At 45.8% G+C, this 26,370-nt stretch overlaps 3 protein-coding genes across 8 annotated transcripts in view; 2 read left to right on the top strand and 1 right to left on the bottom strand.

Annotated features, from left to right (window-relative positions):
* The first annotated feature begins 2,242 nt into the window (after positions 1-2,242).
* On the top strand, positions 2,243-7,133 carry c1h1orf174 (chromosome 1 C1orf174 homolog). Of its 5 annotated transcripts, none has more exons than XM_056596966.1 (5): positions 2,243-2,812; positions 3,226-3,290; positions 3,390-3,458; positions 3,755-4,153; positions 4,879-7,133. In XM_056596966.1, the coding sequence occupies exons 3-5, from the start codon at positions 3,408-3,410 to the stop codon at positions 5,062-5,064; spliced, it is 636 nt and encodes a 211-aa protein (XP_056452941.1). In that variant the 5' UTR covers positions 2,243-2,812; positions 3,226-3,290; positions 3,390-3,407; the 3' UTR covers positions 5,065-7,133. The 5 variants fall into 5 exon arrangements, with proteins under 5 accessions (XP_056452941.1, XP_056452967.1, XP_056452932.1 ...); XM_056596976.1 differs by lacking the exon at positions 2,243-2,812 and adding an exon at positions 2,862-3,059; XM_056596992.1 differs by lacking the exon at positions 3,226-3,290 and having other exon boundaries at positions 2,243-2,855.
* Positions 5,950-13,045, bottom strand: dffb (DNA fragmentation factor, beta polypeptide (caspase-activated DNase)). 2 transcript variants are annotated; one of them, XM_056596907.1, is made up of 9 exons: positions 13,021-13,045; positions 12,133-12,155; positions 11,702-11,997; positions 11,469-11,595; positions 11,107-11,292; positions 9,191-9,270; positions 8,292-8,468; positions 7,893-7,993; positions 5,950-7,530 (listed from the first exon to the last, which is right to left on the bottom strand). In XM_056596907.1, exons 3-9 carry the CDS (start codon positions 11,819-11,821, stop codon positions 7,281-7,283), a joined length of 1,041 nt encoding a protein of 346 aa, XP_056452882.1. In that variant the 5' UTR covers positions 11,822-11,997; positions 12,133-12,155; positions 13,021-13,045; the 3' UTR covers positions 5,950-7,280. The 2 variants fall into 2 exon arrangements, with proteins under 2 accessions (XP_056452882.1, XP_056452874.1); XM_056596899.1 differs by lacking the exon at positions 13,021-13,045 and having other exon boundaries at positions 11,702-12,155.
* nphp4 (nephronophthisis 4) overlaps positions 11,486-26,370 on the top strand; it is a 150,501-nt gene continuing 135,616 nt past the window's right edge. Inside the window, exons 1-2 of the mRNA XM_056593735.1 lie at positions 11,486-12,828; positions 12,979-13,128. Coding sequence (XP_056449710.1) covers positions 12,670-12,828; positions 12,979-13,128 — 309 coding nt within the window. The 5' untranslated portion in view covers positions 11,486-12,669. The remainder of the gene's footprint in view (positions 12,829-12,978; positions 13,129-26,370) is intronic.

Genomic DNA, 26,370 nt, shown 5'->3' with positions numbered 1-26,370 from the left:
TCAAATCAGTTACAAAATCTGCATATTATCACCTTAAAAATGTAGCAAGACTTAGAGGGCTCATGTCCACCGAAGACTTACAAAAACTTGTACATGCCTTTATCACTAGTAAGCTTGATTACTGCAATGGTCTCCTTACAGGTCTCCCAAAACAAACTAAGGAAGCTTTAGCTTGTTCAGAATGCTCCTGCTAGAGTTCTAACAAAGACCAAAACATTTGATCATGTTACACCAATTCTTAAATACATTGGCTTCCTGTAGGTCAGAGAATTGACTTTGCAATCATGTTGCTAACCTATAAATCCCTGCATGGTTTGGGCCCAAAATATTTAACTGATATGCTTCCACTATATAAGCCTTCTGGTCCACTAAGATCTTATGAGACCAATCTGTTAATTAACCCTGAGTAAACACGAAACATGGGAAAGCAGGATTTAGTTACTATGCAACAAATAGCTGGAATAAACTCCCTAAGGATTTAAGACTTGCCCCAAATCTGAGCACCTTTAAAACAAGACTGAAGACTTTTATGCTTGCTTTAGCTTTCTGCTAAATCTTAAATACATTGCACTGTCTAAAAAGCTTTTTTAACTTTGCCTTTATTTTTTATTTTATTACTAAAATGCCTTTTTAACTTTCCCTTTATTTTCTATTTTTACCAGAAAGATACATGTTCTGATACCAGAGAGAAAGGACAAGGGTTTGAGACCCAAGTTTTGTCTGGGTTAGAGTCCTAGAATCTGGGTTGGAGTCCCAGAGAAAGGACCAAGTTCCTTAAGGTCGGGTTGGAGTCCCAGAGAAAGGCCTGAGTTCTGTCTGGGTTAGAGTCCCGATGTCTGTCTGGGTTGGAGTCCCAGAATAAGGCCTTTGGTTTGTGGTTAGAGTCATGAAGTGTGTCTGGGTTAGAGTCCTAGAATCTGGGTTAGAGTCCAAAAGAAATTGACTAGAATCCGGGTTGGAGTCCCAGAGAATGGACCAAGTTTCTTTAGGTCGGGTTGGAGTCCCGACGTGGGTATCAAATTCCTTTAGTTCGGGTTGGAGTCCCGAAGTGGGTACCAGAGAGACTGTTGATCTGATCTTAAATACATTGCACTTTTTAAAATGCTAATCTATTTTACTCATTTCTTTGCAGATGTTTTCTTTTACTTATCTATTATTTAATCACTTTGAGTCTGCCTTGTGTATGAAAAGTGCTATAAATAAAGTTGCCTTGCCTTGCCTACAACATAGTATAGTCTGCAGACCCTCTTCATGTTTGTCCTGTGCGGAATGGAAAAGGGACTGCTTGACATCTTTGAAATGATGATTTATTAGGAAAGCAGAGCTGCCACAAGAGTTACCGACTGTATTTGCTGTGTCCACTTAATTAATCTTACTTATCTAAAATTTGATTATTTGATTAAAAGACTGTTTTGACCAGCACAATGAGCCTGGGCTGATGGGAAGGGAGAACTGCTCCTCCCTTTTCCTTCTTCTTCAATATGGGCTCAATGTGATCATCGGTCAATAATGCTTAGGCCAACGAGCAATACAATAAAAATATGAATGCATATTTAAGGGCCCCTGGTTAGAGAGCAGACAAATGCAAATGTTTAAATACAAACCTATTTGATCATTTATCACAGAAAGAATCCACAGTTAACTGTTAGTTTGCAATTGTTCATTTTAACAATTGATCAGCCTTTCATTGCACCTCCATCTGAAGTGTACCAACAATAAGTAGCCTACCCTTTACAACAGGAGTTCTGGAGAACAAATAGTGACAAAAAACGGAGTAAAGGGGCGCCCTCTGCCTCTCTGACTTATCCAACCGTGACACATAACCTAGATGTGGAGGAATAAGGTAAACAACATACCTTCCCAAGTTACCCTATTGTGTCAATGACAATGGAGTTGAATTAAATAAAATTTAGACACAACCCAAACCAATGTAGACAACCTAAACCAGTGCACACAACACAAACCAGCTACTGAATCAATTACCCAGAGATTTATTTTGTAAAAAGAGGAAAGAGGGAGCTGACTATGACTATCTGATTAAGACGATATCATCAGGTTCAATTCTACGGGAGTTCGGAACATCTTTGAAGGTCAATTCGAGTGAACATGGCTGAGCTAATAGCGCCCTCGTGCGTACTTTAGGATGTACTTGCATTGCATACAATTGACATGAAAATGGCGGACCCCCTGCAGTACCTCAGTCGACCACCTAGGGGTCGCGGACTCACGACGTATGTGTCACATGGACCTATTCAAGAATGATGTGTCATGACATTCTAACAGTGTAATGGCAACTAAAGCAATTCAACGAGATCTACTCCATGTCGCTCTTTGAACCTAATAGTTGAAATTTTCTCGCGCCTTTAAACTCACGATCATTCATCTGATCTCAGGCAAACGCAGCGTGAACTTTACCCCTGTAGTAGGATTCTTTTCTACCTACCTAATATTTTCTGTGGTAAATTGTGTATTAAAAATATATGTACAGTACAGTCCATAGGCAGCACCGGCAACCAATGATCCGGCTACATACGCGGCGCCCCACCTCCGCGACGCGTCGTCGACCTACGGTTGAACTGTCCTCGGCTGCTCTCCACTTCCACTAGGAAATACTAAGGAATCAAGGGCTCGACGCTTCTCCCCGGGCCCCATCAATTCTCCGTGTGTCGCCTGCTCTTGGAAACATGTAGCTCTCACGGACGAGGATTATGAATAATTCGTTTGTTTTACAACGAGCAGCAGTTTATCGCGCCCCGGTGGAGGTACCCCGGAGGGAAACGTCGAGGCTTCGCGGATTCGGAATATGAGACATGTGAGATGCGTGTTTGTGTGTGTGTTTGTGTGAGTCAGTCAGTGTAAGTAACACCATTAATGGCCACTAGCTAATTGAGGAGAATCGGGTTACACGCTAAATTAGCTATGTTAACTACAACCGGTGAGCGAAATGGTGCCATTCACGACCGCTGCGTTTTGATCTCCACGTTGAGCTGTTTAAATGATCGTGAAACCAAAGTTTGATCTTCTTTTGTCCACCGGTGTCCAACGCGTCTTGGGGAAATGTGAGAAATGTTTTTTATTTGATAAAGTGCTCACATGAAAGTGACACACCACAGACCACACAGGTTATATTTATATACAAGTCGTGTGAGTAACAATGTGTGGACACGAGGGAGGGATGCACAGTCTTTTCACCAGCCGTGTGTATACATCTGTCTGATCCCTCAGAGCTACGGCGCCGCTAGCTCCCCACTTTAGCTTCACATGATGTGCGTCTGTAGACAGAGGCTCAAGTATGACAACACACCAAAGTTATGTCCATACCTGAGATTATTTAGAACCGAGATAGTGCTGCGGTATAACAAAACGAAACTAAATGTCTTCACTTTCAGAGGTCTGGCTTGGGAAACATGAAACGCAGAATGAAGACTTGCAGTTCGGATGTCAAAGCATCCAGTAAGGTTAGTGTTGTGTCGATATTTTAAATGTCACATTTACATAGACACCGCCCTTTTTATTTTTCTTGATAGTTTTGTTTTATTTATCATCTCTTTTCATTAAAAAATGTTTTTTAAATTGTCCAGAGCGACTATCGTGACTTATCTTTTTCACAACACGTCATTAATGAACAGGGCAACCTGGCATCTAGGAGGCCTACAGATTAAAGAGGGACCTGAGGATTTAAACCATGAATTTCAATAATAAACCCTATCAGCTGTTAGACTATCCTGCCCTTTACCTTATCCTCAAACCACAGGCCTCCACCGGGAGACGAAGGGAGATCACAAACCGGAAACGACACAAGTCTGACAAGACTGACCCGACTTCCTGCAGCCATATCCCGGGGATCCCTCTGTCGGACAAGCTGTCCCTCATCAGCTGTGAGTGCCAGCGGGCCCCCAACAGAACACGCTGCACCGCCTCACCCCTGCCTCAGGAGGAGCCGGAGGGCAAGGAGAACGAGGAGAGGAGGAGAAGGAGTGGTGGCTGCAGGGCGAGCTGTCTCCTGGAGAGCGGAGAGGACCAGGAGATGGGTGCCGGGGAGGATGACGTAGGCGGGCCTGGCGGTGGCGGCGCTGAGAGCCTCTTCCCCGATGACGACAGCAACCAGATCCTCCCCGTTGAACAGTTCTTTGGGAACCTGGAGGCCATGCAGGTGAGACTGATGGCCATTTTTCATCAAACAAGCCCTGGTTTTGAAACTGGTTCCTTTCAGGATTCTTGGGACTTCGTTGCTTTCTAGCGAGCCAACTAACAACCAGTTTCAACCAGTTTTCAGTGGAACCTTTACAATCAGGGATGTGTCGCACAACTGCGTCTTATCACACTAGTATTATCACTCTTTTATTGCGACACTCTTTCCAACCTGTAGAATAATACAGGCCCTCTGAAAGAGCACTCGGGTCTATTCTTTGTGACGTTTGTATTCAGGACAGTTGGATTTGTCTGTCAAGATCCAGTCTTGGTGACAGTTAAGATCCAGTCTTGGTGACAGTTAGATCCAGTCTTGGTGACGGTTAAGATCCAGTCTTGGTGACAGTTAAGATCCTGTCTTTGTGACGGTTAAGAGCCAGTCTTTGTTACGGTTAAGAGCCAGTCTTTGTGACGGTTAAGAGCCAGTCTGTGTAACGGTTGAGATACAGTCTTTGTGACGGTTAAGAGCCAGTCTGTGTGACGGTTGAGATACAGGCTGTACGACGGTTGAGATACAGGCTGTATGACGGTTGAGATACAGGCTGTATGACGGTTGAGATACAGGCTGTATGACGGTTGAGATACAGGCTGTATGACGGTTGAGATACAGGCTGTATGACGGTTGAGATACAGTATTTTTACGGTGGTATTGGTGACGCTTGTATCTGCTACTGTTGGGTTTTGCAGGACGGGCTTCCGACAGCGGCGTCAGGAACAGGGACCTCGCTCCGGGCCCCGCGGGGGGAGAACCAGCAGCGGCGCCGGCGGCACTACTTCGCCCGGGTTGACAGCGAGGAGGAGGAGGAGGAGGAGGAGGAGGAAGAGCAGCTAAGCGACGGAGACATGCAGCTCAGCCACCCAGGGGACAGTTAGTTGTGGAGCCCGTACATCCTCCACTCCGAACGGAAATCTTTTGTTTGCCCGTGTAGGAGGGCTGTTACATCGTGGTAGTTATAGCGTATGTGCCATATTTATATTTCGTTAAGTGGAACAGGAACCATCTTTTGGATCTGATGGGCCATTATTATCAATGTGGTTTTTAAAAATAACTTTTATATCGTCAGAAAGGTGACTACAATATCAGGGTTTGGGTTGGATCAACCAAATGATCAGCCCTTTTGTAATCTTGTTTAAAAAGGATCCATGCAGCACTTAATCCTAAATTTAAGTCAACGCGTCCACTGCCAAGTACATATCAAACGGCCTTTTGTTTGTTATCGCCTCATCTCCTCAGAAAGTTGTTGCAAAATTTTTTTAGAAGCAGTGCGGCCAAGTGCTGTGATCCTGAAGCGGTTGAGGCCTTTCGATGGCCTGGTTGTTGTCCCTTGTAACGGTGGCCCTAGTGAACGGCCCCAGGTCCCAGAAGACCCTAACGTTGAAGCCAATAATCAACGCATGCCACTTTCCAATCCATCCATGCCATCACTGCGTTGGAGCAGCTCAATGACGTTCACTGTGTGTAGTTCAACACTGAATCACACGATACCGGGGGCCGGGGTGGTGGTGGTGGGGGACCACCCTTTCATGCAGTCCCGGATTTAAAGACTTATGTTGTAAAGTTTTATGACGCCCAAAAAACCGTCAATGGAGGACTGCCATTGAACCCACCCCCCCCCCCCAAGAAGAGAACAGGAACATGTGTGTGCACACGCCGCAAACACCAAAGAACATGCAATACTATAGTTAGGGAACGGACCCCCGCCACCGTTACAAACAAATTACGTTTTTATTTTAGCATGCCGCCTCTTGCTCATCTCTGCTCTGTGTTCCCCCGAGAAATCAGCGTCTCGCTCCGCTTATAATCCTTTATTAATGTGTGTCGTCGTGGATGCGAGCCTTTGCTCCGTCGGGGCGAGTTGCCATCTATGAGAGGGCAGACGTACCGGAGCATGCCTTCATCTGCACTTACTTTGGCTCAGTCCAGTCTAACTGGCTGGGTCTCGCTCATGTGTGTCCTTCATTCACCAGATGTGATCTGATTGTGCATTTTCAGGCCATTTCAAAAGGTGTCCATTAGAGAGCTCACAAGTATCACCCAGATGTATGAGAGATAGGTTGAGGTGATCCCCGATTACGTCCTCCCTCCCAGGTAGACCGTGCCAATAGCAACTTGTGATTTCACTGGTGGATAGATATTGAAATGGCTCGTATATAAAAATAAATATCCCCATAGAGTAAAATATTGGCTCTTTTAAAGAGTAAAGACATCGGGTCCCATATTTCTTTGTGTGAAACGGAGCAACCAGATATTATTGGGAGCGACACGATTTTTGATGGATCTCGTTCTTTGACCTGACAAGAATGTGATGCATGCACCACAATGTCCTGAATGTAACTGCTCTCGCGATGGGTCAGGTCTGCCAGAGCCACTTTGTACCTTCCATCCATTGAGATTCTAAATCATTGCACTAAAAAATTACTATTCATATTAGCAGTAATCTGTTGTATATTTTATAATTGTAGAGACCAACCAGATGGCATTATGTTTGTAGTCTTGATTTACCATCTGCCTTTTATTTATGCTTAATGGTTTGTTTATATGAATGCATCAGCGCTGCTTGAACGCAAATACGTCCAATAACCATAATAGTCCAAGAATGTACTTTATTGTTCCAGTGCCAAACAAATAAACGGCCCTGCCTTTTTTTGCTTGGAAGCTCAGCTGATGCGTGCTTTCTTACTTCACCAACCCGTAAACACAATGCATTTCTCACAGCAACAATTTTCTCAGCTTCTCAACAATAGTTTATCAACACTAGTGAGAGAATATTTACAGTTCTTCTCCATTCAACGGAAATGAATTAAAATGCACCAAGAATAGCATTAAAGGTGACACATTATACCACCAGGTGTGAGTGTGCTTAGCCGTTACAAGCCGTTTGAAAATCGGCCTCTTCTGACATCACAAGTGGGCGTGTCCACCTAGATGTGTGATGGATAGATGAGCAACGTTTGCTACAGTCCACCGGGTAGGCTGGTAGTGGACATGCCCACTTGTGATGTCAGTAGAGGGAGATTTTGAAAAAGGCTTGTAACGGCTAATCACACTCAACACCAGGTGTTATTTCACCCTTTAATAAACAAACAATTCATTTAATACGAGGGCGCTTCCCCTTGCCGGGGGTCTTGGGCTTGGGGGTCTTGGTGGCCCGCTTGTAGATCTTTTTGCTGTCGCACTGCAGGAGGTGGGGCACCTTCTTGTGGCACACGAAGTGCACCAGCCTCAGGTTGTCGGTGGTGAACAGCAGGCGGTAGAAGTAGGTGAGGTTGATGGCGCTGCTCTGGTGGTTCTGCACGGCGTCCACCAGCGCTGGGATCACCGTCCTCTTCTTCTCGATCCTGCTCACACCAGAAGGAGAACAAGATGGCGGCGGTGTCGTTAGCGTGTACTCCTGAATATACGGTCATCTCACTGATGGCTCTCTTGCTGAAGAGAAGTCAGTGTGAGCGGTTTAAGAAATGTTAAGAAGCAGGTCAAAGGTATTATTTCAGGAACACATAGAAAAGACCCCGAAACTGTAATTACAATTTTTGAATCTTGGGGTGAAATGTCAACTCTGGGAAATATAAACATATTACTGTCTGCCTAATTCCTTATCATTACGGATAAAACCAGCCATTTTGGTTCATGGGGTTCTCTGTGTATAACTGTCCAAAGGTTTTATTGACTTGGGAACGTACTTCCTCAAAGACGAGCTTACCTGTGATCCAGGTTCCATGTGCCGAAGTTGATCCGGCTTTCTTTGTTGCCATAGGGATTGATGGAATGGAGGGACTTGCATAGGTCCTGGTCAAAAGCCCCCTGGTAGGTTGAAAATAATGTTGGGGGGCGACAGTGAGAGACTACAGGGTCCTAATTAATTAAGAGAGGAAGCGAGAGAGACTGCGAGGTTCGTTATGAATTCCACATGGCGTGTCACAAATTGTATTTTTATTACATAATCAATGTACAAAGAATGTTATTTACGAGCTGTGTTGTGAGTTGACGCTTGCAGTCACCCTCGAGAATTCAAGCTTTTAAGGTAAGACGGATGATTAATGATGAGCCAAATGCAATAGCGCTAATACAAAGTGCTGCTACGGGGGTGAGAGTGTGTCACCTGGCAGGTGAACCAGCCCTGGGCGGTACACAGGCGGTTCTTCTCCTCCACCTCGCTGCGGTCGAAGTAGCGTCCGTTGTACCTGTCCGCCTTCAGGAGGTCTGTGATGCCACGCGCCGTCTTGGCAAACTCCTCCTTCACCCTGGGGCTCTGGCTGCTGATCTTCGCGACTTGCAGCTGAGGAGGAGGAGGGTGTGGTTTAAATCAATTACACTATCATTAAGTTCTGTTCAAAGGGCGGCTATTGTACAAAGTCTCTCCCCATGCCTATGCACATCTTAGCAGTGGATTGGTGTATGACTGGTGGCAGATTGGACAACTGAAACGTTGCGTGTCTTGACGTAGCTTTGTTGTGAATGTAAAACAATCCCTTTGAATGTAGCTCATCTAAGTTTTTAGATGACAAACACCAGCATTTGGTGTTGTTTGTCATCTAAACACCAGCAACACCTGCCTGGTCAATGTATATTTACTTGTCTAGTTGGGTCTATACTGCATGCCATACCGCAAAAATGACCCATTATTTATGTTATGAGCCACACATGTTGTTCCCCTCTGTGAACCGGGTCTAAATTGGGTCTTGTCTGGGGCCACAGTGCAAATATTGGATTGACTATGTTTTCCTAAACAGAAACATGGTTTTCTGTATAGCCACTACAAAAACCAAAGCCGAAACAGCTGAAACAGATGCAGTTTGCATGCAGTGCAGTTTGATATGTGCGTTCTTCGATTGTATATTAGGCAGACTTTTCCAAAGCAACTTACAAGTGATGCTGCAACACATAAGAGGTCTAACCGAAGTATTTGCAAAGAAATGTAGACCAAAAAAAACCATCTAGCTTTAGGAAACGGAACATAATGCATTTTATGAATATCATGTTAATGAGTTTGGCATTTACCTCCGTCATATACCCCCGGATTCTGCGCTCACAGTTCGACTTCATGTAGGCCGACTTGGTCTTGAAACGCGGGAGAAGGCCTGAAGTAGGGAGTAAGTTTGAGTTCAGGGTTCGTCTGGGATCAAGGCACTCAAGATTGCATTACATTTTATTCTAAGGGCTCAATAAAGTTTTAATGGCACTTTTACATCCTATTCTTGCATCAGGCACTCGTGCGCTCACTGCAGGGTTAGCACAGGCCGACCTCATTCATTACGGCTGTGTTCTTTTTATGAATGCCAGAGATCTAAACACACACAGCCCATACTGGGACCCATTAAATCAAACCTTTATGAAAATAATTTGCTAAAATATGATCATCTTTATGTGGCTTGTACGTGTAGGTATTAACCAAGCTTCCAGTACAATGCATTAAAGATCTAAGACCCGAGGCTGACCATTTAAAGGTCCCATAGCATGCTACTTTATGGATGCTTTAATATAGATATTAGTGGACCCCTAACACAGTATTTGAAGACGTTCCCGAAATTCAGCCGTGGTGCAGAATTACAGCCACTACGAGCCAGTCGCACATTGAGCTTTCCCCAAACACGCCGTTTCGGTGTCTGTAGCTTTAATGCAAATGAGGAGGGGAGAGGTGGATCAAGGAGGAGGGTGGGGGTGGGGGTGGGGCCTGACCAGCTTGCGGCCACGGTACCATGCGCTCTGTTTACAGTGGATGTATCGCAATGGCAAGGCTCACAGCCTGTGGCTGTGTTCTGTAAATAATCTAGAACACTCCGGGTGCTCCGGCGGGAGTCCTGGAGCTCTATATCTAAATAATATCATATTATACATATATATTTATGATATAATACATATTATCACGGCCAAAAGCTGTGTGCGCCTCCAGACGACATTATGAATCTCAAACGTCTCTGGTTCTTCCACTTCCTCATCAATCTGAAGTAGACTGAACCGAGACATGGAGGAGAAAGGGATTGTTGCCCGCGATTGTCTCCCGCCGGAGCCTCGCTGCCCGCTGCCGAGGGACCAATGCCTCGGCAGCGGGCAGAGTCGAGACGGTGGTGGCCCGCGGCAGCGGGCAGAGCCGAGGCACCACCGCCCCGCGGCGGCGATGCCTCGGCAGCAGGGCTCCAGTGGGAGAAAATCACGGCAAGAATCCCTTTCTCCTCCATGTCGCAGTTCATGTACTTCAGGGAGTCATTGCCAAAGTTCCTTTTCCCCCAATTCCTTCTCAACCATGGCTGAGATAACCCCCACTATAGTCTCGTTGTGGAACTACCAGAGATGTCAGAGAACCTGACGTGCTATGCGCCAACAGCAACAGCAGAACGGTTATCCAAATAACAAGGAAGAAATACAAGGAAGACACACACACACACACACACACACACACACACACACACACACACACACACACACACACACACACACACACACACACACACACACACACACACACACACACACACACACACACACACACACACACACACACACACACACGCACACACGCACGCATGGTCGTAGTAACTCAAAGCAGAGAAAGGGGAGGTAACATGTCCCCGTATGACGACACACGGGAAAACTCCAAATCGGCGCGTCTGAGCTTTGTATTTTCAAAGGCAGAGCATGATAGCTAGTGCTCGTTTTACACCTAACGCCATTTCTAGCTACTACCATAGGCACGCTAGGAAAACTCATTAAGGTTAGAAAGTGAATTTTTCATGCCATGGGACCTCTAATTCTGAGGACAAACTATATTCTCTATATTAAAGTGTATTATCGTCTACATTTGGTCTTCGAAAATATTTAGAATAGTAAAACATTTTTTTCGACAGAGTTTATGTCTCTCCTGGTATGGGTACACCCCTATTGAAATGATTATAATTAGCCTATAGGTCGTCCTTCACCTTCAAACCACTCTTGGTCGTCCTCCCTGCTCTCCATCTCTGAGTGATCCTCCAGGCCGACCAGACTGTCTGCCAGCAGCTTACGCCGCTTGGCGGACCGATCATCGGAGCGGAAATACCTCGCCGCCTCAAGAAGCTGACTTGACGTCCGGTCTTTGCTCAGCAGTCCAGCGATTTCATCCACGACTGAAAAACACAATGGGAAATGTAGATCAGATAAGGAAAATACTTTCTGTTTAGAAAAGCACCTGCAGTTTGCAACAATAAAAACTGCCACCATGACCTCCCAAAACAAGCAAATACGTTGTACTAAATATATGGTCAACATGTGACTTCAAAAGTCGCTTTACTGGGTTACTTACATCCGTTCCAAGCCTCGTCCCCCGATAGCAGCACCAGCTCCACGTTACGCGGTAGAGTTTTAAAGTACTCCTCCGTCAGCTCGGTCCCGTCATCGTACGTGCAGACCCGAGCGCAATTCATCGGCTTCTGCGGTGCAGGCGGGTTCAAATGTGGTTTTAAGTCCGAGGGTTGTTGTTAACGGTTCGGTTACCCGAACGAAAGATGAATAGATAGGCTACATAGAAAGTCTTACCTTTAACAACTTGCAACCCTTTTTGAGCAATTCTTTCAAATCTTTGGCGGCAACTCCGTATTTGTTAGTTTCCCCGAAACTCCTAAGTTTTACAGATTTGGTGCTCTCGAGTGCGCACATCTCCGCGGCCTGCTTCCGACACAAAGTAGCCCTATACTGCTGCTACTACTACTACTACTACTACTACTACTGTACACACCCGGAGGGCTGCTTGGAGAGCCCTCCCTCCCCCGGTCGAAAAGACCTTCACACCAAACGGAACTGTTGTGCGCCCGTCGGCAGGTCATTGTAGGTTTCTGAAATAAATAACGAAGTATAATAACTTTAATATCTACCATGGGTGGTTTGACGATATTCCCATGGGGTTGTTGAGGTTTTCACAACTGAACCGGTATGTAGTATGTCTATTGTATGTGTAACAACATTCATACCCGTTATTTTGTTTCCATTGGACCTAGGAATAAAAAAAATGCATTTGATTGGTGCCACCCAGAGTGGCCACGAGGCGGCGGTGCAGCTTTATACTTCTGTTAATGTACTATTAACAACTCTGAAGAAGAAATCTATAACAACCCAAATATTGCCATAGCAACGTATGCCAAGCCACGGGAGAAACCAAGTGAGAAGGGTCCCAGTACTTAACCATAACTATTTTATATTATATAATGTTCGCACATCGGGAATAGAATAAGAATTAAAACAAGGAGACAAACTAATAAACGAAGGTATATTCACAACGTAGCTTGACATGCATGTTATTGTTGCTCGAGTATATATTAATTATTATGATAACACCCACGAATCGAATAAATGGTATGTGGTTACAATATGGCGGCCTTGATTTTGAAAATATTTCGGCTTTGAAAACACGCATACACTCGAACCGGGTTGTTTTCAACAGTTCTTTTACGGGGGCAACAATGCCGAATTTATATGTCACATACTTAAAACAAGAACAACTATAAAACATGTCCTGTAAGACAGAGAGCTGGAGAGAAGTCTTTGAGAGAGCCCGGGTAATTCCCCCGCACAGCCAGACAGTACGTCAATCTCAGGAGGCTCATCTCACTGCATCTCACGGCTTTCAAATCCTCCTAAACCGTGTCACTGGACCTCACATACAACAGGTATATCTGTGTCTCCATACCTCACTTTATTTCCCAGTGCGCCAAACGGCGCTGTTATATTAGCAATGCCACTACAGCTATCCGCTTACCATATTGTGATTTATTTTTCTCTAATCTGTCTCTCCCCTCCAACCCCCACACCCACACAAGACGGCTGAGGCGACATCAGAGATAGACCGAGGTGTCACTTACCAGTTGCGGGTGACTCTGTTTGATAGAAACCACCTGCACTTCTTCGGGAAGACATGGAAAAGCTCCAACCAAAGGATGAAAAGCAACCACAAGATACAGTTCAACGAGGTAGCTACATTAAATATGCATGACACTAACTTGCCCCATCCATGATTCATTGATTCAGAAATCTGATTGTTGTCCTCATTGGTTAGATGCATCAATAATAATGCATATATATTCATTAACAGTATGCATCATTAGGGCATATTGCTGAAGGATGTCTAAGGCTAGATTCCACATTGGAGATTGAACTCGGAACCTTTCATTCGGGAATCTTACACAACAACCATTTGACTAATATGCGATACATGTAGGACTATTATTAATTGTAGCACTGTAAAAGTACGAATGGAATATTTTGTATGTAAACCTATGACCTAAGGTGTACGACTCTGAGGTCTTCACCTTGCTGACTTTGGATAGCAGCCTTCTTTTGACCCCAAAAAGAGATAGCCCCAACTCACCTTTTACCCATGTCTGCGTTTGATCCAACTGGGTGAAGGCACCGAAGTATCTTGGGCCTTGGCCCGCATCTGATTGGTGAAGTACTGTCCAACCAACAACGCTACTTACATTTTGTCAGTGTGCCATCACTCATGATGACAGAGGGTTGAAGCTAGATGCCACGGGGTCAGGGTGAAGGCCCGGTAGTAGTTTGCCCCTGGCTTCTGACCTTCTGTGCTTTACCCCTTTGGGATCTAGTAACAGCAATCTACTGTTTCCATCCTGGGAGTAAAACAACCCAAATATCCAGCTCACAATAACTAGCTTATGATAGCTAACGATATTTGGTTGGGACAAAACATAGCATGGATTACTTACAGGATTTCAATAATTATTCTTTAATTTCATTAGAAATCATTGTTACACTATGGTCTAGACTGTGTTATTCTTTTAAAACGACATATATGGGACACAGTTGGTCTACCTACTTTATTTTGGCCTACAGTCCATTATATGACCCATTATATTGGCCAACTAAAAAAATGTATTTGTAGTTGTGGTCATTATCAGTTCCACCTCTATGACAACAACCGGTCTTTTGCCTGACGACCAACCGCTCCTCTGATGAAGCACCGTGGTGTTTTCATTTCAGACAGGTTGGCATTTAATTGCTTCAATTTGTCACCGCCACACAGTTTTCTGGCTCCTGTGATTCATAGCCTGCAGTAACTATGCAGCAGCCTAACTCTGCAGCGCTCTGTAAGAGTCTTGAGAAATGTGTTGGCCTGACAACGCAACACACACGATTTCCATTCCAGGAATGAAACCATTTAAACGTGGCTTATTGTTCGTAACAACAATTGACTTCACGTCTTGAGTGTATAGCAAACGCCCACAGACGCCTCCATTTTGTTCTACCTGAAGGTCGTAATCATTAGCAGTAAAATAAAAGGATCCCTCCTCACATTGTTTGAGTGTTTTGCCGTCATCGTGTACGTTTCCTCTCCCCTTCCAAACCAAACTAATGAGAAGGCCGACCCGATGGAGGCCGTACAACGGGGGCCGTGAATTCATCTCTCTATCAGAGTGACGGGGATTCTGGATCGTTTCCCTATGTTGTTAGCCACTGTGGTTTTTCACTGGCCTCTGAAGGACCGCCAGGAGTTACAAATCCAGACTAAAAGAAGAAAATCTTAAAAGGCTATGACTCACAAGTCAGTGGATGTGTTGTACAGCGAGAGGTTCATACCAGAATAAGTTGCCTCTCTGTGCCCCGGTAATGAGATGTGATATCAGACCCCGGAGGAGGTCTCGTCAAGGGGCGTAATTCAACGTAGAACCGGGCCAGCCGCCAAACTTCTATCTGCTCTTTATTAAACCCAAGTACATTGTGCGGTATTAATTATTTACAATTATACCAAAAAATAAAGAAAACTAATCTTTAGCCCGTCTTCAGAAGCACTCCTTAAAGAACACTTTGCCAGTGCCGAACGCTGCCGGCTGTATTGTAATGGCCCCCCACTCGCCCGCAGTCCTCAGCAGGGCAGTACACAGAGTGTGTACTGTGAAATGTTATTCAGATCTGCCGTTTCCAAAGCGGCACACGTTGTGCTAGTTTTGTTGTTATCCCTCTATTGACCCATTCCCTCATTGCAGGTGAACACTAAAAACAAAGCTTCTCCAGGACAATTAAGGCGTTGTTGGGTCCTCTTAACCCTCTACTTTGTAATCAACCCAGATTGCATTAGTCGGAATGATACGTGAGTGTATTCGCAGGCTTACGGCCCCAAAGCTGTATTGTGAAACTCCAAGTCAGCACTCTGTTCAGCCAACTTAATTATTCTCTCATTAGTGTGTTGTTGTGCGGTACATGCCACGGACAATAGGCTAAATGCGCAGCGCATAACTACACGAGCAGAGAAATTACAGTCTCTGCATCCTTCTTCAAGGATTGTGGCACAAGATCTCTCATGAATGTTGGCATTATGGTTTGCCATTGCCTGGGAGAGAGAGGTGTTGATGGATATTGGATCTTCTGAGAAGCCCATTACGGGTCCATTAAGAGGGGTTTTAAACCAACAGTAATAGGAGTGCCTGTAGCTTTATAGTTGTCTTCATGGAAGATCTTTTGTAGAAGAGCATGTAACCTCACAGACACACACACACATACATACAGTACATACATATATACATACATATGTACATACGTATACATACGTACGTACGTTCAGCCCCCCATCGAATTGGAGGATTAACTACTCGGAAGAACAAATAACAAAGCATGTTTGACATAGTGACATCCCAAGTGGGAGTGTCCACCGAGATGTATGCAGGATAGATCAGTCTACAAGCTTACCCATTGATCTGTAGCAACTTGTAGACTTATCTATTCATCAAACGTCTAGGTTGACATTCCCACTCTGGATGTCACTAAGTCAAAGGGCTGGGAAGATTTTGAATCATCTTCATTTGTCTCATGTCACATTCAAACCTGCTGGTGAAATAGGGGCCCTTTTACTTATCAGCACTTTGGTAACAAATGGAGTAAATACTTTCTTCTCCCATACCTTCATGTCTGTTGCATTTTCTTGCAACTGATCTGTGCTTTCCAATTAAATAAACCTGTTCATGAAAATCACTGCAGCGCTGCCATATAGGAGTTTTCAATTTCCAAATGTTGCTCGTTCCCCGTATTACTTTTCGATTACCATTAGGACTGGAAGGGGAGACTAGAGAAACAAATCTTTGATGGCAAGACATTGAAAAGTGGGCTTTGATGATGAAATATACAGTTACACATTGGAAATTTGATCAAATATAGAGGCGGCTATGGCTGGGAGTGCCAAAGGGAACATTGTCATTGATTCATGCTTTGTTATGGGGCCCACGAGATGGGTATGCAAACCTTCTAGTGCCAACTTTCAGGTGCATCTCCGCCCATTAATTACATTGTTATTTTTACCCTTTGAACATTTGTTTCAATCCTATTGGTCATTTATTAACCATGTGATCCCCTTATGACCTCCTTATAAATCCTCAACAACGTTTCAACCTCTCAGAGTGACCCATACTTTTTGGAACGGCTGTAGTCTTTCATCTGTGTTTCGACTGTGTTTCTGCATTCCCAGTTCAGGTGAACAAGTCTGGTTATTACCTCAATTTCCACGACTTACATTCACAACATTCTGTGTGCCTTTATGCCTTTATATAAGTGGAATTATACCTTATTTTTTGCCCTCTTCAGAGGACTGCAGAAAGTCTTGCTAATTGTTCTCCTCTCCCAGCTGCGTGTAATAAAGACATAACGACTTGTGAAGTTGGACCTTTAATCCTATCACTCGTCAAGTTTTGGTAAATAATTAACATCTTATGGTCTGTTGTTTCCGTAATGGCTAATCCAAAGGACCAGTATGGCATGCATTGTTTTGTCAGTACTGGTACACTGGCAATCTAGCTAAATGGAATATAATGACTTTAATGAGCTACCAGCTGTGTTAGCCTGCTAGGACACCTGCTTCAAAAAAGCTAGCTCTGCTAATCCTGGAGATGGCTTCTGTGAGCAAGGCCCATGTAACTTGCTAGTTGTAATTCTCAACATGGCTCTCTCAGTCCAGCAAAACAAGACAAAATATGTTTTTTACGATGGCGATACCACCACGATAAGGATTTAGGGTCAGAGGTTATCACGCATACAATTCATTCCTGTCCACCCATGGCACCCCACTTGGTGTGTGTGCTATCTCTACTCGGGGTTCGATGAAACACTGGACCATAAGGGTAACTTGAATTGTGAGAGAACGGTGGTGAAATGCTGTTGTTCAGTCATTCATAATGGGGTTGTGAACACTGTTTCTATCTTGTTTTGGTCACGACTGCTTATTTGTCAGCCAGCGGGATTGCAATACTTTGAGGGGTGACAATTATCTCCTAGTCTGATTAAATGCTCTGATTTGAGGTGGCTTCCCAACTGACACTTTTTAAATTGTGAAAGAGGACGTGCAAAATAATTATCTCAGTGCTGACATAACGGAGAACCAAAAAAAAAGTCCCTATAACCGCCCGGTCGAAGACCGAATTTAGTCGTGTTTATTTTGAACCGGCAGGATATTTATGAAAGTGGTTTGCTGAAATATGAGCGTGGCCCCCCCCCCCCATTGTATCCTCAGAGGAGTCCTCTGGCGTTTTCTGTTTACTTCGCCGCCAGCCCCCCTCCACTCTGTCCTCCTTTCACTACTTATCCACGCAGATCTGGAGCCGCTCTTTGCAAATGTTGTCATCTAATCAGGGCCAAACAAGCCTGCCTCTTGTGACGGTGTCAGGGAGCACAGAGGCGACTCTGGGAAGAGCAATCTCAGCCTCAGCAGGCTTTACTCTGGGTAAACAGAAGGGGAAACTCAAGCTGTGGAAGGATAGATTTGTGTTTACGCCGTGGCGTGCCTCTGTACGTCAAAGGCGTAGCCCACTGAGGCTTCCGCTAGCTGCACCTCACCAACAATGTTACCGCGTGTCCGGGCTATGCAACGAGCATTTAGTTATGTTGAGAATCGGGTCCCCGGGACGTGGCCATCCGCCCGATTCTTTAACGAAAAGGAAAACGGTTTTCTTAATGTTTGATAAACCTTTTTTAATCAAGTTGTATTTGTCGACATAGAGCACAGTGATTAATTACCATTAGGGATGCTGGAAATCGTTGAAGCCCCACAAAATGTATTTGCACATCTATGTCCAGGTGCTGGCTGGTAATTCAACATTATAGTTAAAAGACTTTTTGATCACCTCGTCACTAAATTAATATATTGTCATACTGTGAGAGAAAATGTGGTAGCTCTGATTAATTACGGTGATAAAAGGTTGAGGTATGCTCTATTTGAAGTGTTCCAGTTTGTCAAATCAAACCAAATGGCAATTTAATGGAAGTAGGACGCTAAAACATGGCATTATTAATTCATGGAGAAATATTAGTTGTGTTTATACAGTGACTAATAGTGCTAACAAATGATCCGAGCCCTCAGCAGTTATTATTCATTATTTGTCCTCCAAAAGTTAAAAAAAACGAAATGCAGAAAAACAAGATATTTAGCTTTTTGTCTATTTAGCAGCAGAGGTGCCATTCACTAAGCTGGGACCCCCCGATGAAAGTGTCTGAACCCCACCTAATCCCATACTCGTGTGCGTGTGCACACGCGCGCGTCATCTCATCTCAGACACGGGCGCACCACGGGATCCATCTGTCTGGATGTAAAAGCGGCTGTCGAAAGCGGTCTCGTTAGCACGCGCTCCAACGCCGATGACTCACAGCCTCGCTGGCGTGATTTCCCCCGTCTCCGCCACCGCTGCACGTATCCGTCCGTCCGTCCACCTCAACCTCGCCCTTCCTCCGCTTGTTCTTTTCCAGTGTTCGGCCGCGGCGGCAGTTAGCCCCCCCCCCCCCCCCCCCCCCCCCCCGGCTTTGATCCGACATGATAGCCGTGGCCCACATGAACCCCTCCCCTTAGGCATCCAGGGCCCATTAGACACCCCAGCTAATAACGGGGACCCCCATCAGATCCTATCAGGATGATAAAGTGAGAAGCTGAGCTCCGCCCCCACCTGCCCAGCGGGGGCGGAACGAGGGCAGGAAGTACCTCATGGGCCGCTCTTATTGGATTTAGCCCGGTGTGCTGGCAATCGTGTTGATGTTTATGAGTGGCAAACTGCTGTTTGATTTCCTGCTAACGTTGGATGAGTAGGGGGAGGGTGGGAGCTGTTTTTCCCCATGCCACCGGGGAGTGTAGAACGAAATTGCCAACATTATCCCCCCCCCCCCCCTCACCACACGGCTATGATGGATGAGTTTTAATATGATGGGGAAGACGACCCGCTAGAACCACCAAACGAAATAAAGAACTCTGTTTCCTCCCTCATTTCTCCTTTCTGCTACGACCCCCCCCCCCCCCCTCTCTGCTACGTCTCTCATCCAGCGCCGTGTTGAAGAGAGCGTCTGGACGTTTGTGGAGGCAGGCGTGCCCGTAGCCAACGGGCACTGGCATTAATCTTAGTAATTCATGTATTTTATTGAAATCTAACAAGAAAAATGTACGTTGAAAAACTAGACTCGGGCAGCTAGGGGCCGACTGTGATGTAAAACGTCGAAAAAAAGACCTGCCACACCACAGGCCCCGGCTCTGGTGCTAAAGCTGGATGCTATTGGTGTCGTCTGGGGGTGCGCAAACCTGAACCCCCGCAACTGAGCCTCACCGCCTCACTATTTTTCAAACCCTGGCTACGGCTCCGTGTGCCAATTGCCTTCAGACTCTGGAGTTGTTATCGCAGATGTCGGTACCAGAACTCGGATCGAGGCTCCCTCTTTCAGTCAGAGCGTCTTCAAAAGCAGCCTTCCTGCACACTGCTCATTGAAACATAATGTGTTACCAAAGCCCTCTTTCAGGAAGATCTGTGTTGCAAGGTGGAATCGAGAAACCTCATTTGTCTCATTTCCGAGTACTTCTATGTTGCCGGTGTAGAAATCGCACTCCTCATGACACCTTTTAGCCTTTGGTTCTTGCAACTCTGTCATTCTGGCCCTTATTTATTCCATCTTCATATCTTATTCGTCACTTGGTCCCGTCGGGAACGGTACCATTGGTGGGCACCAGAGGGCACTGTTGGGCCGTGAGGGAGGCAGTGTCAAGACGCCGAAAGTGAGAGAGCGAGAAAGAGAACGAGGGGGCGAGAGAGACAGGGAGAATGTTCATCTATCCACTCTGCCTCTCTTTGTGATCACTCCATTTTAGCTCTCAGCCTTCGCAGGGACCCAGTGCCTTCTTCTGCTGCTTATCCTCCACGCTGTTCGCCTGAAGGGCTTCTCGGAAGAGGGCCCGACTAGGTTGGCTTGTGGGTGTGGGTGCCTGTTTTCCCTCTAAGGTCTCCCTGCCCAAACTGGTGTGACACGCAAGCACGCACGCACGCACACACACTCAAACAGTCGCACGTTCACAGGATTCCAACTTTATGGCAATGCATCGAAGTGCAAGGCAAAGTGTGTAGACGGCATGTGTGTGAGAATGGGTCTGTCAGCCCTCCCTATGGTTTTGCACCATAGCTTCTGGGTTTGCATCTAAAGAATCCACTGCGTTTATTCTGGGAGTGTGTGTGTTGCTGCATGTTTGCCATGAAAATTCACCCGTTCAAAATCCACTTCCTCATCTTCATCTGTGTAATCCTTTATCTTTCTCTGAGTTTTGTTTGAATATTCTTTTGACTTCTTTGATACACTGTACCGTGTGCCTCGTTTGCTGTTGCAATGTCTTGACAGAGTTGTGCTTTAAAAATAACCCGACATTATTCTTCTGAAAGGCACCACAACACCCTCCTGAAGATGTTTGTTCTGATGCTTTCTTATGTATGACGAGTAAACAAGTATTTCGGTTTCACTTCTTCTTCTTCCAGTTCCTGTCCCAATTTTAACCTCCCACTTTGTCTTTTTATTGCATCTGTTCATGCCTGGTCTCTCTCTCTCTGTCTGGCTTTGGCTCTCTGGCTCGCTGGAAAATCGAGCTGATCTATCCAGCCCCTTATCACCGTATGAGCCTGGGACGGCTCAACATGTCCATGTTCAGGGGGTCTTGTTATCAGGTGCACCCTGGGATCAGGGGCTAGATGGAGGCCTACCCAGCGGGGGCCAGGGCTTGTGGGCTATCGACGAAAGAAACCATGAGCTCCGGCTTGATCCAGATTACTGTAGAAAATGCATTCAATATTTGTTTCCTCAAAGTATAACATTTAGCCTCCAGACATCACTTCGGTCCGTTGATCAGAGCAGAGTTTGATGAATGGTCATCCGTGTTAATGGGGGAAAAAAAGGCAGAGTTTTATTCATAAACTTTAATACGACACTATCAACCTGTGCTTCGCCCCCTTTTTCTCATAAATCCTAAGCAAGCTCGAGACATTGAGCTCTACTGCAACGTTGTGACATCACCTCCTCGCAACAATATCAGCCAATCGGATGCATGATGTAGTCGATTGAATCGGGACCAATTACTGTCTGTAGCGGGCCATCCTTGCACGTCCCACTTCTCTCTCTTAATGCAGGGAAATGATGGAAGCGATGAACAACCCCCAGTAGCATTTATGTCGGGCTATGTTTAGGTGGTGGAGGTGTAAGCCTGTGTCCCTGGTATCTAGTGGTGGCCAAGCGGAGAGATATCGGCGTGAATTATGGATGGCTAGAGCGTGATGGGCTTACCTCGCTTGCTGTCCTGCTGTGCTGGGGATGATCAATATTTCAACTCCTCTGGGAGGAAACATGGCGCCCAGCAGCTGTTCCTAAACAGTTTTACACAAGTGTGTGTGTGTGTGTGTGTGTGTGTGTGTGTGTGTGTGTGTGTGTGTGTGTGTGTGTGTGTGTGTGTGTGTGTGTGTGTGTGTGTGTGTGTGTGTGTGTGTGTGTGTGTGTGTGTGCACTCAAAGACACACAGGTGGAAGCTAGTTATTCCCAGCCAGGGGAATCGTGAGAGCAGGATGGATGAAGAGGTGTGTGTGTGTGTGTCTGTATCACACTTGACTTACTTCTTGCCATAATCCTCTTCCTAGTACACACACACACACACACACACACACACACACACACACACACACACACACACACACACACACACACACACACACACACACACACACACACACACACACACACACACACACACACACACACACACAGCAGTGGTCCCACTAGTTCCACTCTCCCCTGGGTCTGCCCAACTCCTGGAGATGGATGGAAAGAGAGAGAGAGACGTATATGAGGAGTCCAGGAGAGATAAAGAGAAAGAGAACGATGAGGAGAGAGAGAGAGGGGTAGGAGAGAGTGAGCGGGATTTATTCTACGCACACCATTTTTCATAGTGCACTCCACTTCTGTCGTTCCCGACGTGTATTTCCTCTGGGTTTTGACTTGTCACTTCCAATCCTACCTGTATCACAGTCCAAGGACGCCACGCCAGGAGAAGACGGTGCTCCTGTCTTCTCCTCCATTACTTATTGATTTATTTATTCAGCCGTCCGGTCTTTATGATGCCTTCATGTCCGGCCAGGGATAGATCCACCGTGGCAGATTAATTCTTTATTTTCAGCAGCCATGTGTCAGTTGATGCCTGGGTCACGGTGACGCATCGAGGAATCTCCGGAATCTCTAGGAACTTATTTGCTGTTACTTAGCAGACGAGGATGTGTTGGCCTCAGACTGTGGAGGTTAACGTTGGCCCTAACAATGGTCGTCTTGTACTGTTTCCCTGCTCGTTTGTATTGACCGTTGTTTTAATGTAGATAAGCCTGAGCTAGACGAGGGTTTGCACTGTAGCCATGGCTAGATACCCTACTTGCAGCACATCTGTGTCATGTTTTTGAACCCTTAACAATGCTTTGTGCCTTGTCCCTGACAAACAACTAATGTTTTTATTATCCGGCCCAAAAGTGTACAGTATAAGCCCCTTGCCTCAGTTGACCGGCTCTGGGTTTTTTGGTTGGGAAATTTTGTTTTGAGTGGTTCAAAAGCAAGTATTTGTTGCAATGAATCTTTTTAAGGACCAACAGTGAGGTCGGCTCTGTGTTGCCGCCAGTCCTTAAGCACTCTCCGTCCCGCAGTAAATAATAATAGTCAAAGTTGTTTTCATTTTTTGCTGTCTGAAATCACCGGGTGCTCTGGTTTATTTTGAAACCAAGGTATTAATCAGGCACTTTGGAACATTGTTGGTTCATAAATCCACATTTCTCCGGAGAAACACTGTTCAAACACAGAGCAGGCTGACTGTCGTCGGCGTCAAACAGTCAAAACATTCAATTTGTCAAAAGGCAAATTTGTTTCTGTGGATCAGTTGCATATGACTTATTCCATGGGTTTGAAACATACGTTTGACAAATGACTGGTAGGAAGGCCCGAATGATGAATCTGCTTGTTCAAAGTCGCATAGTTTCTGTCGGCTTTTAGGGCGGCAGAGGCCTGGGAGCGTGAGACACACGTCTGGTATCGCTGCACCACACCTAAGGTGAGCGTCCTCAGCTTGTATGCAGACTGATCACTGAAGTCCATTACCGGATAGTTAGCGGAGCTTTCTTCAGCTCTCGGGATCTCATTCGGTGGGAATCACTTTTTAATTGGCGGCAATTGAAACCGAGGACAGGAGCTTGTCAAAACCGGTCCCGTCAGCGTTCTCTACACACAGACTAAGCCTTCTTCCTTTCTTTCTTTTTCTCACTGGGACTGACTTGTCAGGAGACTCGCACAGTGTTTTAAATCTATTGGCGTAACAAAAGCCGTACAGCAGTCACCGGCGGAGCTGTAGCAGGTGTGCGTGTATATCTTAGCATAATTGCGCTCCGTTTCGTGGGTCACGTACGCCTTGTGAAAGGTTCTCGCTTGGCGCTACGTTAAATAAGGCTCCTGCTGCTCCCGGCGGCTGGCCCTCAGCTGGGCGTACCTAGACCGGTTTATACTACGCCTGATAAAGACTTGCTGATTAATCAAGGACTAATATGAGGGACGTGAGACTCCATATGGATATCTAATGTAAATCGAGACACCTAATTAAAATGGAACAATCGCTGGGATCCATCAGCTCCCCACCGCCTGTCTTGTAGATGCCTAACCCAGGGGAGGGGTCACTGCATGCTGATGTTCAGCCTGCCGCAAACTAGGCGATTGAGCCATCGATTGTATGATTCATATTGTGTGGACGGGCGTGGTCTGAATAGCCAATGACAAAGAGATGTACACATGTCTATAAACAGCCCTCATGGACCCTTTACAAGCCAGCTCGAGCACAATGCATCACAGTCTTAAGTGGTCCTGCCCTAGCTGCACTGGGAGTCAATGGCACCAACACTGCCAGGGTTAGGGGACTGATCCCCGGAACGGATCCACTCATGGTATGGTTGTAAGATGCTTCATTGAGCTAAAGGTGTCCACCATTCATAAAAGCACAGCTTCTGTGAGAGGAATTGCTCCAAGTACAACGAGGGGTTTGGTATTGAACCAAACGTCAGAGTAATGCGAATCCCCTGGATTTTGCAAGAGTGACAAAAAACAGGCAAGCATCTGTCGTGAAGGGACGTGCACATAGTTTCCTGTGTATCGTTTCAGGCACCGCGCCTGCCGTGATTGTTTTTAAAACAAAAAACATGGCCGACAACATCTGGGTCATTCTGAGGAATTGCATAATGTATGTTGTATATGAAGAGGCTGTCCCCTTGTTAGTCAGCGCAAAGTTGACCCGCCGCAAACACGTCAGGTAGCAGAATATATGGTGGTATCGGTTTGAGGCTAATTTCGTTTTAAGAGTGCAACGTTTTTTTTAGAAACCCACAAGGTAACATGTAGATTGAGACACAAGGAGCGTGTTAATCAAAAGAACCGTGTTGAATCGTTGATCCTGCATTCGCTGTTCACCTGCCTGAGCTGCTTATGCTATGTATAAGGCCTAAGATGAGGGGTCTGGCTGACCCTCTGGTGTTGGGGCGGGTGTCGGAGGGAATCAAGGTGATGGTGGGGGGGAGGGGTCGAAGGTGGACGGTGGTCTCGGTAAATGTGTTGGTGCCGGCTTTCGTGCTGCTGTTGGTGTTGTGCTGTTGGGCGTGCTGGATTTGAGCTGGCAGGTTCTGGAAACCCAGTGGAACACAAACATTCATAGGCACGCTTCGTTTCGCTCCTCACTTGTTTAATTTAACGGTCGACGACTTACAACATAAGTTCCAAATTAAGGATATGTTTTATTTTGTTTCTCAACAGCATTCATATTTTATGTGCCTCTGTGTTTCAAAAACATTTCCAAATCCCATTTGTGTTGTGTTGTCTTTTAATGCCGCATTTTCCAGGAGGCACTTATGTTTTTATTAATGAATAATTAAATAAAACATCGTTTGATCATGGCATGGCTGATGAATTAAGGATATTTGTAAGGTTTAGTCTTTCAGCTATTCTCAACACAAACATTATACATTCATAAAACGTTGAAGAGTCAACCAACTATTGTAAAGCACAACCTACACTGCAAAACAAAATCCCTCCAAACTTTTTAATGCCATGGCGCTGCAGGAGGTCTTTGCAATAGGGGGATGACATTTTGAGAGAATGTAATATTTTTCATTTTACGACATCATTATCTTTTCCTGATGTCCTTTGATGCTGCTTGTAACTTGTTCGGGGGTTGTTGTGGGACTTCTAAAGCCTTTTATTTGTTGGAGCTTCCTTTTGACTTAATGTTGGACCAATCAGCAGCCATGACCACCTGTTTGTGAAGCTCTGGTGAAAGTGACTAACATGTGGTTAATCAAACAGCCTATGAGTGCCTCAAAAGCCTATAGCTGGTCCGAAAGCAATTGAGGTACCCATTCACGCAAAATCAGCATTTTCATAACTGTTGTGTGTAAACCAACGGGTCACTGCGCCGATACAGTACATTGTACAATCTATGCCAAGAATGAACTACTCCTCACCTCATTCCATGTTGCATACGGTTTGCACATGTCGTCCCGTGACATCAGGTCACATGACATCAGGTCACAAGACATCAGGTCGAGCGGCATCAGATTCTAAATTGGAGCAGCTGTATAACGAAGGTCGTCTATCGTTCAACTCTTACCTCCAAGTCCAGGGAAAAAGGTCCCTCCCGAGTCTCCGTCCACCGCCGCCCGCCTCCCGCCTTGGGGTTCCCGTGTTTCTAGCCGTTAATGTGTCCCCTGTGCGCCGGCCTGTTCTCCTTCTCCGCGTTGTAGCTCGTTGTCTGTCAGCCGGTGGAGAGCCCCAGGCCCCCTCATCCCTCCTCCTCATCCCTCCTCCTCATCCCGCCGCCGGGCCGGGGGCCGCTGCTCCGAGCGGCCCGGTCCCCCGGG

Source organism: Gadus chalcogrammus, chromosome 1 (assembly GCF_026213295.1).
Source record: "Gadus chalcogrammus isolate NIFS_2021 chromosome 1, NIFS_Gcha_1.0, whole genome shotgun sequence".
Lineage (NCBI taxonomy): Eukaryota > Metazoa > Chordata > Actinopteri > Gadiformes > Gadidae > Gadus > Gadus chalcogrammus.
Note: the sequence above shows the minus strand (reverse complement) of the source record. Positions and strands in the feature narration are given on the sequence as shown.

Bases quoted from the DNA above. Each gene is read 5' to 3' on its own strand.
- dffb (XM_056596907.1), bottom strand. From the start codon at position 11,821: ATGTGCGCACTCGAGAGCACCAAATCTGTAAAACTTAGGAGTTTCGGG. The intron at 11,293-11,468 runs GTAAGTAACCCA...TGTGTTTTTCAG, and splicing joins GGACGAGGCTTGGAACGGAT to TCGTGGATGAAATCGCTGGA. The intron at 7,994-8,291 runs GTGACACACTCT...TCAACCTACCAG, and splicing joins AGGGCTGGTTCACCTGCCAG to GGGGCTTTTGACCAGGACCT.
- c1h1orf174 (XM_056596957.1), top strand. The intron at 3,459-3,754 runs GTTAGTGTTGTG...CTCAAACCACAG, and splicing joins ATGTCAAAGCATCCAGTAAG to GCCTCCACCGGGAGACGAAG. The intron at 4,154-4,878 runs GTGAGACTGATG...TGGGTTTTGCAG, and splicing joins GGAACCTGGAGGCCATGCAG to GACGGGCTTCCGACAGCGGC.